A 13,237-nucleotide genomic window follows, 5' to 3' on the forward strand; every position below is an offset into this window, starting at 1 on the left:
TATTTTTAGTACAGGTTCCTGCATAGAGAATGAAGGAAACAGCCAAAATTAAAAAGACCAAATCAGCAGGTAAGTAAGTTAAATACTATTAAGAACAAGAAGACTCTCATCAACTTAAAAGATAATATAAAAATATATAATTCTTGGTAATAGATTTTACTTCCTCCTTGTTTCCCATTTCTTTTCAGTGCATGTTAATGAAGAAAAATGATACTTTAGATTTTGCGCTCACATATTCCAAACACTGAATGGCAATTACACAAAATCATTATTAGGAGAATAAGAGCACATGTTATGTCAAGTTTGAAAGCCTTATTCCACCATAAGGGCCATATAAACAAGCACATCCAGTTCTGTGTAAATTCTGGTATTTTTTCATTACACAGTGTATGGAACTTCTGGAGTAACTTTCCCTCACAGTATGGGTTGCATTATGGCACGATGCACTGATGACCTGGTGGCAACATCCATACTTACTCATTTATCTCATTCTTAGCATACTCTTCATCTGTGCATTCACTAATGTAACACATTATATTTTATATATATACATATATATTATATTATATATATATAAAATATAATATGTATATATTATATCATACATCCAACAGTGAATTGTTGTAATATTGGCAAAAAAGGCTTTTTCTACCCCAGATTTTCCAAATTTATCTTGAAATAATTCTGTTAGTGCATTTTGAATGTCAAAAAACAGAAGTTACTTTCTATACTAAGAACTTCACCAGTACATAACTTGTGTTCTACTCCCCAGCATCACTGACACAAAATACAGTATCACTGAGACATAACAAAACTTGGAGTAAGGGGTAAAGCAGAAGTGACTTTATACTTGCATTCTGAAAGAGGAAAAGCTGATAAGCCAAACCAGAGTTCATCTAGTGAACATTCCTTTGTTCTTCCACTACTGAAGAAAACCTGAACTTCCACAAAACTGATTTTTTGATGGTATCACAGTGATTCTATATACTTATTTACCTAGATATTTAACACTCCAGCTTAAAGTTTACATGTCTTTCTCATCCAGGCACCTTCAGTCTCCTTAGGACAGGAAGAGTACAAGCTTATGTCCATTGCACACACAGCTTTAGTGTAGGACAGAAATAAATTGAAGTTTCACAACTTGAGCTTTCTCCGAAGAATCTGTATGAGGATGTTGGGCAAGTTGTCACACAGTGGCATTACAATGCATTTATCACATTTGTCTTGTTTAACTACTGCTAATGAGAGAGAATGCCATTTATTAGGTCAAAAGGCACTCATGAAGTTCACTCTCCCTCTTCTCTGTATTTGCTACAAACAGAGCAAGCTTTGAATTTATTTAGAACTTGAAAACTTTTTTGTAAATGGTGATGCAGAACTGTATATGGAGAACAGGGAAGTAATTTCTTAGGGTTGCAACCATCAAGTTGTACAAAAAAATAGGAAGATTGCAACATGTAAGCATGCAACCCAAAACATTCTTAGGGAAATTCAAGCACAACATGAAAGTAACATCTGAGCATGACACTTCAAGTTAAAAAAGAACATTTGGTGATGTGTAGTGTAGTATCACAGGGATGAGAAAGAACATACTGGGATCGAATCTAAATTTGCAGGCTTCTAGTCACCTAATATAAGCAGGAGGTAGTTTTAAAAAACAAACCCATCCCTAATTTGGGAACACTTGATTCAGTAAGCACTGTTAAACACAATTGCATGCTGCATAAGACTCCAAAAGAATATCAACCCTTAAATCAAATATATACATTTTTAATATCTGAAATATTTACATGGTGGAACCTTTACACGATCCCAATTTTAAGAACAGTGTTTTCAAGTGTCCTCTCCAGATACAAAGAACTAGTAACTCAAGGTCACAGTTATGTTTTCTGAACAGGTCAACCTGTATCCTTCAGTTAAATACAATATAGAGATACTGGAACACCTTTACTTAATTTGCTTGCTATTAAGAATTGTGTTTCAAAAATTAAAAATAATTTTGAGACCGTTTGCTCCCTGGAACACAGTCCTCCTGCAATCAAAACAGCTCACAGCACATTATAGATTTGACTTCTTACCCAGGTATGAGATAAAAAAAATGCAGTTTACAGTACATGTCATCATTTATATCATATCAGTCTATTTATAAAAAAACATACAAACAAGGCAGGAAAATATTACCCTCTTTTTGTGGACAACAGACTGCATACAGTAGAAAACAAAAGTCAGGGCTAGTTTAACAGTATGAATAAAAACAAGATTTCAGCTTTGTTTGAAAACTTATGGTTTAGTTTTCATGGTTTGTTTTTTTCTTTTTTTTAAGAGACATATTCAAACAGGGCTTTTCTCTGTTTCTAAATATAAAAAAAAAAGTTTTAAAAAATAATTTCTTTTTAAAAAAACCATCTGATTATTTTGGAGACAGAAGTGATAGTAGATAAGGGCTAGAATGAAATTGAGCAGAAGAAGAAAACAAAAACCATTAGATAGCACTTACTGAATTTAGGTCCTGCTCTTGTTTTAATTGAGCAAATAAGAAACTTCCTGTGATTTGCACTTTCTGGGAAAGAAGCAGAGCATCTGCAAGAGATTACGTTCCCAGCTTCATGAGTAATTCTTAATAGGCAACAAAGTACCAAGATTACTACTGGTTCACATTAAAAAGAGAAGTTTGAAGGAACTCCTTTTCCAGTCAGATGAAGAGATCAAATGAACACACAAAGCTGTTCTGTGAAAACAGCTCAAGACACTTACTTTTAAATCGTATTTTGATCATTCCTTAAATAAAAAAGGGGAAGTAGACTCCCAAAAAAACACTGATAAACTTGCAGCAAAATCCTTTGTCTTCATCTGTAACTGATATAGTTCCACATTAAGTGCAAATATTTTGCAAAATGGAATTTTTTTTTCTTAATATTTACAAGAATTAGGGTAACATAACAAAATTACCAAAGAGCATGTACAGTAGCTGCAGCTTATAAAACATACCGGTAATTGTACCTCGTGTATTATAAAGAGAACCAATGCAGGATTCGATAACTAATTGAGAAGGGTAAAGGGGGCCTCAGAGCAGAGGACAAAAAAAATTCACATTTTCTACATAAAAAAATACAGGTCTCAAGTCTCTGAGAACAGAGAGAATTCAAAGTCTCTGAACAATGGGGGAAAGAAAGCCCAAAATTGAAATGGAACCCTAGAAGCAAGGAGAGCACTTTATTTCACTAGGCCAATCTTCTTTGCTTCTGTCTCGTATATCAACAACCTCCACATTTTGACTATGAAAACTTCAGCTTCTTCATCTAGTACCTGTAGGAAATACACATTTTATAGATTAATTTTTAGATTATGCATTCCAGTTATAAAGACTAATTGTAGATGCATCAGAACTACAAAATGGATATAGCATAATACAAGTCATTGAGAGAGGGACCGAATGAAACTCTGGCAAGTTCGTCTGTTCAACATCAGTGACTTGACCAGGCTCTAACCATGTACTTGTATAGGGCAGCTGTTGAACACTTAGAGGTAGAAGCACCAGTAAACTAGTATCCAAAACCAGTAAACCAGTATCCAAAAGTGGTTTGGGAAGAGGCAGAGAAATGTCAGGCTTGGAAACAATGTAAGAACGGGACATTCACATGTGGTATTTTCCGTTAAATTAACTCCTAATCTCTGCTCATTTTCATTTGGAACTTCCTTGGATTATCTGTAAAACCCTCCATAGATTTCTCTTCCCTGAATTTATTATCTAGGCTTTTAGTGAATCTAGACAAACTTGAGTGTCCACAGCATCTCTCCAAATCTCCCCAAGTACTAGTCACACCAAAAACAGTCTACTATCTTGCACTATGCATGTAGATACTACCAACCTTGCCTTACAGGCAAGGCAGTTTCCTTACAGGAAGGCAGTGGACAATTATTTTTTATTCACCTTTCAGTGTATGAAAACATGGTGGAACATTAGCATTATTTCATAATGCTCATCATTCTTTCTTCCAACAACAGGGAAAAAAGAGCTTTTACTCTTCTACAGAAAAATCACCTTTTGCTCCTTAATTAGGAGAAGATACACTAAATCACAAATAAAAATCTATTCATAAGAATGAGAAGGAATAGAAGTTTTTATTTTTGATACAGTTCTGTTATTGTTGATTTTGACATCTACTCTTAGGGACACAAGTTTTTGTTCCACATTTCTGAATATTGAGAAATTCTGAAGAGGGTTCAGTAATTTGTACCTAGGCACTGTAACTGCAAAATAATGCCTGTGCTAGCATGATGTGCTTAATCATATCTAACACATGTTTTCTGTTATGGACTCTTGCTATTTTGCATAATTGACTTAGTTTCAGTAAAATGTAGAAAGTATATCAGTTACAGAATTTCTGCTTACCATGGCAACATCATCCAGTATGCTCTGAGGCGAGCTGTGAGCCATAACCTGAAAGAAACAAATGTTTTTAGATTGAAAATTTAGAATAAACACTATATACATTTTTGGACAAAATCCAGTTATGTCCAAGGAATTCTGAATGCTTTGCACATGCAAGAAGTATTTGCATTTCATCAGGTTCCAACGACAGCTGTGGCAAAAATTAGTATTAAACTGCATCAGAATCCATCATAGTGAGTACTAGTTTATGGCAAATTACTGAAGAACAAGTTCCAGGAAGCTCCTGAGACTCACAGGTCCTGTATTTTCTGGCTATTCTTACATCTCCAATTACGTTTTCTCAATTTAGGGAAAAAGCCTCTCTTCCTTCAACAATAAGCTGCTAATGGAAGACAAAGGCAAAATTCTCCCGGTATCACTCCTCATACCTCGATTTCTCATCTACCTGTTAAGTATTTATTTTTTTCCAGAACCAAGTAAGTTGTCTTTCAACACCACAGAGTTCTGTTTATTTATATATATCTACACACATCTGTATATAATGTAAGCATGGCAAACATTCAACTTCTGCTTTTGGCTTTCTGCTTTCAACTGTGTCACACACTCTCAGGACTTGCTTGGCCTCTCATATGATAGCCCAAATATAAACCAAGGCAAGCCATAATAAACACAAGTACAGGAGTCACTGATGCAGTTTAAATAGGGAACGAACCCCCAGCTTCACAGAGAACGCAGAAGATACAAACCTTAGAGCAAACAAAGTCAACTAGTGTAGCTTCTTCTTCACCAATATATTCTATTATTTTCTTGTTGATCCATGGTCTAATTCGACGTTCCATTAGTGTCTAAAAAAAAACCACAAAAAAATGAATAATTACCTTAAACTTCACTCTGTTGCAGCAATTGCCCAATAGGCATCTAGAAGACTCAAATGGCTATTTAGCAGAAGATACATTTTGCTATCAATGATATAACCCTTAGAGATCTGGCATCTGCAATTATTTCTGACAGCCACTCAAACATGTTTTTACAGCGTCTTTTTCCTCTTTCCACAAAACTGCTTGATAATTCATAGTGGCAATTCGAGAGAGACAAAACAAAAATAAACAGGCACACTTCAGAATAAGGATTATGTATGAACAATAAACAGGACTCAAGTTCGACTCCACTTAATGATGCTCCAATCCACTGAGATCCCAGTAACCTTGTTTTCCTATTCAATTATAATGTTTATTTGGAAAAATTAAGCCTTTTAAAAAATGGTTAAACAAATCAACTTACTGAATCCACAATTGACCAGTCAAGAGGGTAAGCAAAGAGCTCTGGTTTTGCTGTGGGAATCTTTTCAATGAGACTCTTAATGTGTTTGCGCTTTTCTTCTGTATTGACACTGCCTTTGATATTGCTTTTATCTTCTTCTCCATAATCCAGGGGAACAAGTTTCCTTTTCCGGGGCACATCGTCGCTGTCTTCATCATCAAATTTATTGAAAACACTATCCACAGCAAGTTTCTTCCTTTTTACAGCATTGGGCTGATTAGGACTGTTGCAGGCACCTACACCCAAAAGGCAGAATAACACATTCATCAACGGCAACCCAAACTAGTTTGCTCTTCCCTATTACTTTGCATGCTACATAAACATCTGTGGATGCCTGGCACTGACTTTTAATCTCTCAAACTCTGTTACAAATGTGGCAAAAGAGATAAAGATCCATTAGAGTTTGTTCAAGACTCTGACCCATTTGAAAAATATGGTCTTCTTTCTCTGCCCTGAAACCAATTAGCACTCTCTCTGAGGGAAAACTATGGTCAAGCCACAACCTTAGCAAAGGCAGAGCACAGAAGTGAAAGCTTGCAACGCTTATGCTTTTCTTATGAAAAGTGCTCAATCAGCCTCCCATCATTCAAGATATAACAGTGTGAGCTCAAAGTGCAGTCTGGCCTAACTCAATCAAAATAGTTAATAAATACACAAACCTTCTGTAATACAAATGTTCTTAGTTCTGCTGCTCAAACTAGGAAATTGCTAAGTACTGAGGAACTCTATGCTCAAATTTCACTCACAACTGGCATCAGTTCATTCAGATACTCTAAACATAGACATACACCAATGAAAAGTAGCAATGAGTTTTGAAAGGGATATTTACAGATATATAAAGGTGAAAAGGCATGTGAAAATAACCAATCCCGGCTCAGAACATTCCTACAAAAATTAGCCCTTGAACATGCCTAAAATTATCTTCTTTTTTGCCCTCGAGCTTTTAGATGAAGAAAGCTCTATAAAATTTATCTTCTGGATAAGACAACTCAAGCACAGCATCTGGATAACCACTTGATAGAAATACATCAAACCTGATGACATATTTGGAAAGCCATGTGGCTACTCGGCTTGACAATTTTTATTTCAATACCATATGGAAGACTGAAATAAAATGTAAACTTGCCCAGTTTGAGGCTGAGTCCTATTTTGGGCCGATGCTCTTCCAGTTGCTGCTGTTCAGGTGAATTTTCATGAGGAATAATAATGCCACAGGGAGACTCATCACCAGGTGTGTTAGGAGTTGCGTTTCCACTAGCAGAAGAAACAGACGGAGCAGAACTGATGGGTCGTAAAGTTGGTTTAAGGCAAGGCTTTTGTTCAGGCTCCTCCTCCTCCTCCTCTGGCTCTTCTCTTTTTTCTTCTTTTTCTGCCTTGTCCTCCTCTTCCTCCTCAGATTCTGGCTCTTGTTTTATTTGTGGCTGCCTACGCCGCTCAGCCTCCTGCTCCATCTAAAATGAAACAGACAATTAGCAAAAAAAGAAGCTCTCTCAAAATCAGCACTGTTTGAAAAAAATCTAAATATCCTTCTTTGTAGAAGACTGTTAGACAAGAAAAATACATTTAACTACTGGCATTCTTCTAAGGTATACTGATTAATTCAAATTTGTTTTCGAACTCCATTAAATCTGGATGTTGATGTGGAAAGTTTTTCTGTTTCCACTGTTCTTACTGCTTATCTGAATTTCTTTATAAGAAAAAGTGAATAGAGAAAATAGTAAATACCAGATCTCTTACACAGTTTTGCTCAACACAACCAAAATACAAAGGACTTGTCTTCTTGTCAGACCAACAGTAACTCACCCTCTGGAGTTCTGCATCTGGATCTGGATGTCCTTCAGCCAGAAGACGTTGCCTAATTTCTTCTAATTCTTCCTTTTCCCTTTTCCTATCTCGTTCATCTGCTTCCATCTCTTTCTCCCTGTCTCGTAGCCTCTTCTGAAGAGCACTACCCCTACAGAAGATACATATTTTTTATTGAGAGAACATTTCAATGAGAGGCTTGTACTACAATACAAGAAAACTTACATACAGATATATCTCCCAGTAAATGCAAATAAGATTGATAAGGGCATGTGGCATCCTCTGTTTTTGTAACAGAAGAATCTTAACATATCAGCTCTCAGGTTTACTTACAGAATCTACCCCACCACATTAAACAGAAGTAGAGAAGGTAGATGCTGATCTCTTTAGTAAAAGAATCAAGTTTTATAGATTTTTGACAAGAACCACTTAAATCTGATTTACAGAAATGTTAGCTAGTCCCATGCTGAGGATGTTCCAAATTGTTTATATTAACAAGCTTGCTCTTTATATTAGTTACAGCTTCTTTGCAGTGAATTATTTAAAGGCATGCTTGTTCCCATCTCCCTGCTCCCAGCACCTCATTTTGACATTACACTGACTTCTGCCCTGTCTCACGAAAGAAAAGTGATAGGAATGAGCAGCTATTCCCGAGCATTAAATAGTAGAAGTATGGAGCTTCCCTTTTCCCTCTGCCACTTATGAACACTAAAAAAAATTAGGCAGTTGTAACCCTTACATTGCCACATTAACAGTCAAATATAAACTCCAACAAGCCTCTGCCAACAAATCCCACAACTGTGTCAAAATGAACAGTGGAGATTTTATTGTTAGGAATCCAAAGACATACCTGTAGTATTTTGGATCATCTCTGTCATCATCATAATCTTCTAAGAATTCTTTCAATCGTTTGGCTTCTTTTGCCTGCAAGGAATAGAAACTTAAATAATGATTTCTGGTTTCCTTTCCAGGAGTTTAAAGTTTATTAATGTTACTAGCAAGTTAACTGTAGATCTAGTGTGCTTTAAACTAAAAATACAGTTTCCCAAACAGATAATTTAAAAATTTTGGTATTGCATCCAGAGGGTCCACTGGTATTATGTCACTGATTTGCATATATATATATATACACATACATACATAAACCCCCATCCACCTATATATATATTTATTTGGGTTTTTTTGTTTTATATTACAGATGAAGAGGATCAAAAGATCCTCAAAATCCTTCAAGTCTGCTACTGGGTATTTTAACGTAGCAGCCTAAGTGTATTTATCAGTACTGCTTTGTTTCAAGAGCTTTTTTAAGACAGTCATGCAGAGAAATAAATCTGACCGTTCCTCCTAGGATAAGCACTCTCCTGCTGTGGCACTGATACAAACCATGTGGCACTAATGTACAGGCCCATGCGATATTAATGTGCAGGTCTAACATTATAGGGGGTGAGGGAGAAAGAGAGGAGACACTTTCTCCCCTTCTAATAAAACGAAGATGGCAAAACCCCCAGTTCTTCAAGGAAAATTAAATTAGGACCTTCTAACCTGTATTTAAGCAATATCCTTAAACCAATAGTAATATACTTCTGTGCTAATGACTTTGAGAAACAAATTATGATTGTGGTTATGATTTGTGTTTTCAGCACAAAATGAAACACTGCTTTCTACAACTGCCATCCATAGCCAGTGTGCAGGAGGATTTGGAATGGAAAATACCATTTAATGAATTTCCAACTTTTTCCCCTTCATGCATTTAGAGGGATGTCTTAGGTTGCAATGCAAGATGCAACCAAAAGTATGTATTCTATTACCATCTGTTAAAACCAGGTGTGGCACCCTCCCTCCAGGGGGTTATCTTTTAATGGACCATTGAGTCTCACTGCATGACTGATAAAAACGACATCATCCCATTTTGAGATGCTCCATCCCGGGGAGGAGCCAAGTATTCCAACTCGGATATAATCTGGCATTTAGAACACCACAGTCAGCCTTTTCCACTGGATTCCCAGAGAAAGACCAGACCCATCTAAACCACCACTGGACCTCCAAAGGGAAACGACACTCTTCTACAGGATCACTGCTTTAACAGAGCCACATCTGTCACTCCAGGAGGACTGCAGCTGCAACTTAATTGGAGTGCTACCAACACCCTGACCAACAGGGTGTCAGGTTGTATTCTGACTCTGTCAATGATTTTTTTTTTTTTTGTACTACTGCATTTGTATTTTAATTTTCCTAGTAAAAACTGTTATTCCTATTCCCGTATCTTTGCCTGAGAGCCCCTTAATTTAAAAATTATAGTAATTCGAAGGGAGGGGGTTTACATATTCCATTTCAAGGGAGGCTCCTGCCTTCCTCAGCAGACACCTGTCTTTCAAACCAGGACAAGGGAAAACCTGCATTCCACGTGAGTATTTTATAATCCTCTTGCCTCTGCGTGTTTCTTTGCATGTATTGCAATATATGCAATTACTAACTCATTGTCTACTCTCTCAACTTCTCTACTTCTCTAAGAAACTATGAAGTGAAATAATACCCCTAAAACTTAAAATAATTTCTTTATGCTTTAGCACAAAACTATGAGATTACAGAATTATCCATCTTCCGAAGGTGTCTTTTCCAACAAAACTTCCAAGTGTTATATTGGTAACTGTGGTAATTTCACAACTAATGAACTAAGGACAGGAGTTCATAAAGTGCTTAGATACATTCAAGAATATTGTATCATATTTCATAGAAGGTTTTGTCACATGAGCAGGTTTGAAGTTAAAAAAACAGGTCTAGTTCCACCCGCATAACAGAGAACACACAGTAGGTTTTGTCACAAATCTGAAACAATTCACAGATGTGATAGTGACGATCAGATCACAGTATTTTGCAGCTGCCTACTTCTCACTCTTCTGCCTTCACAAGACCAAATCACTAGGCTTTGTTTTTCAGACTCTAAATAGTACTCCCACTTACTAGGCATCTGCTGTTTCAAGTCTGTTAACTGGGGATTCTTCTGATATAAAAACACACATGGCCTTCATACAAAATGAGAGCTCTATTACTATCCATAAATATAACAGTCAAATATTGCATTCTAAATGGAACCAAGAGAACAAGGCAGGGAAAATTACACATCAAACTAAAAGCCCTACCATTTCCCGTCTTCTTTCTTCCTCCCTCTCAGCCTCTTTTTCATATTCTCGACTTTTTTTTCTTTCTCTGATTTCCCAGTTTTTAAGACGCTGCAATAGAAGAAAATACACTTCAATCCTCAGGAACATTAAGAACAGCAGTACTACTTCAAAGTTTGGATTGTTGTTTAAAATAGCTGTACTATAAATAATCTGCATAATTGTAATTTAAAATTATGAACAGAGAATAAAATATGATAGAAAATAGAGAATAAAATAAAATTATGAATAAACAGAATAAAAGGTCTGTTTTGACAGTGACTTACATATTCTGCCCCAGCTCATATACTCAAAGGATTAAAATCATCTTTAGGAAAAGGAGAATGATGTATTTTATACTAGAGGGCTTGTTATCAACTCTCAGAAATTTTGTTTTATTTAAAGAACCTTAAAAATTCCAACCTACCTCTTGATATGCAGCTTCCTTCTCGCGCAGTTTCCTCTCCAATTTTCGTCGTTCGTAGGCATCTTCTTCATCTTCTTCTCGGTCTCTCTTCTTATCCTTTTCCCGCTCTCTTTCCCGCTCTCTTTCCCGTTCTCGTTCTCTTTCCCGTTCCCTCTCGCGTTCTCGTTCCCTTTCCCTCTCACGCTCTCGTTCTCTTTCCCTGTCTCTACTTTTTTCTCTGAAGGAAGAGAAAACCCCAAAGTTCAGTACAGAGCCCTCCTCTCCATTCAATCACAGGATTAATAGCATCTTAGCGGTTATTTTTCTCCCGCAGTTGTAGAAGATAATTAGCTGATATAGATATAGGCATAAAATCAATATTTACTGATGGGTACTCAAAAGCCAAAAGTAGCTGTCTGAACACTAACCACTAACTAGCAATATCTACAGAAATTAAACATGAGCAAATGGCAATTTCTTATCAGATTGTGTTAGCAGTTCTCCATAGCCAAAACCATCAGAATGAAAGGATATCCTTAACAAATCTTTCATGTATATGTGGCTTAAACACAATTTTAACACTTCCGACAAGATGATTTAGTGTGAAAGCAGCACTTGGAATATGGTATGACTAATTACAGCTTGAAAGAATAATCCCCTTGCTTTTACTAAGAAACCAAACACAAACCAAACAAAAAACCCAAACCAAACTAACTGAAAAAAACCTCCCCAAAATCCAACCAAGAAGCCCACTATGTAACAAAGGAAATGACAGAACCTGCTTAAGCTAAAAAATATCACAAACATACGAAAACCTTAAGGAGGAATAAAGCTAATAATGAAAAAATAGGAGATATTTGAGATATAACCAGTATGCCTAAGTCATAATTAGAGAATTTCTTACTGCACATTGCAGCTTTTATATTCTTGTGCTGTGGGGGAAATCAAGTATTCTCCAAATTTGGATTTCCTGCTGTTACTCTGATCATCCACAAGGATCATTCTCTTTTGAATGGCAGCTGATCTACTGAATTCTATACATTTAGCAAACAGCACTAAAAAAAAAGTGAAATGAATAGTAACTGAAGTACATTTACCTTGATCTGCTCCGATCCTTGTTGCGGTCTGAACTTCTTTCACGATCTCTGTCACGGTCTCTGTCTCGCTCGCGGTCTCTGTCTCGGTCCTTAGTTCGGTCTCGATCCCTATCTCGCTCCCGTTCACGCTCCCGTTCCTTCTCCTTCTCTCGTTCACGTTCCCTCTCTCTTTCACGCTCCCTCCTTTCTCGTTCACGCTCCCGTTCCCTTTCTCTTTCTCTGCGTTCTTTTTCAATTTCCTGTCTTTCTTTCTCCTTTTTGCCTTTTTCCTCCTCCAGTTTCTAAAAACCAACAAGAGAACTTTCATAGTTAATTTTGTAGTTACACAAACTGGATATTCCCGACGCAACACACAAGGCTGGTAATGGAAATACCAAAACCGCCATTAATTTTAAAATATAAAATAGGGTTTGGTGGGTATTTTTTGGAACTCATAAGTATGAAATCAAAATGCAGCAATCACAAGACTAAGTTTCGTGCAAAAGCACAGATCTACACAGACCAGCAATCTCCAACCTTAGCAGAGTAGGGCTGGCCTTGTATTATGAGCTGACTAAACTGCACATTCAGAGTGCACTACCAGTCATGACTCAGGTGGGACTCAAATTCCACTGGCCCTATAAGCCAGCTGGGTATAAGTAAAGTGAACTTCCAGCTGATAAAATTAACTCAGTTCAATTAGGAAAATATATTTCAGTGGAATGCTTACTGGGACAGTGAGTTGTTTTCCAAAAAGTCTTGGCACACCAAAACCATCCTAGATGAAAACTTGGGTAAAGAAATATATCCACTTACACACGGTGCATGTGGTTAAAGAGTGAAGAAAACTGTCACTTTTCCCCTTTTCCCTCCCTAAAAAAGTTCTAAGTTTTCACTGGTAAGAACTGGACTCTGCAGAACAGAATCTTAACTTCCACCACTGCAAGATGGAGACAGTTAAAAAAAGGTTGGAAATAGCTCTTTTGAAACACAGAAACTAAAGGTTACCTGCTACAGTTTTACTAAAAATTGTACAAAATTGCCATTTTTTTTTCATATAGAAACAGTTCTTATGACCAGA

The 13,237-nt window shown here is 36.6% G+C and overlaps 1 protein-coding gene across 3 annotated transcripts in view; it reads right to left on the minus strand.

Annotated features, from left to right (window-relative positions):
• Positions 1 to 1,305: 1,305 nt before the first annotated feature.
• The window catches only part of RBM25 (RNA binding motif protein 25), a 34,090-nt gene continuing 22,158 nt past the window's right edge, over positions 1,306 to 13,237 (minus strand). For all 3 annotated transcript variants that reach the window (XM_015631388.3, XM_015631385.3, XM_015631387.3), the window contains 10 exons: positions 12,178 to 12,458; positions 11,102 to 11,318; positions 10,657 to 10,746; positions 8,367 to 8,440; positions 7,517 to 7,667; positions 6,840 to 7,164; positions 5,675 to 5,949; positions 5,140 to 5,238; positions 4,394 to 4,441; positions 1,306 to 3,306 (listed from right to left, as the gene is read on the minus strand). In XM_015631388.3, the coding sequence (XP_015486874.1) occupies positions 3,214 to 3,306; positions 4,394 to 4,441; positions 5,140 to 5,238; positions 5,675 to 5,949; positions 6,840 to 7,164; positions 7,517 to 7,667; positions 8,367 to 8,440; positions 10,657 to 10,746; positions 11,102 to 11,318; positions 12,178 to 12,458 (1,653 nt within the window). In that variant the 3' untranslated portion in view covers positions 1,306 to 3,213. The remainder of the gene's footprint in view (positions 3,307 to 4,393; positions 4,442 to 5,139; positions 5,239 to 5,674; positions 5,950 to 6,839; positions 7,165 to 7,516; positions 7,668 to 8,366; positions 8,441 to 10,656; positions 10,747 to 11,101; positions 11,319 to 12,177; positions 12,459 to 13,237) is intronic.

Source organism: Parus major, chromosome 5 (assembly GCF_001522545.3).
Source record: "Parus major isolate Abel chromosome 5, Parus_major1.1, whole genome shotgun sequence".
Lineage (NCBI taxonomy): Eukaryota > Metazoa > Chordata > Aves > Passeriformes > Paridae > Parus > Parus major.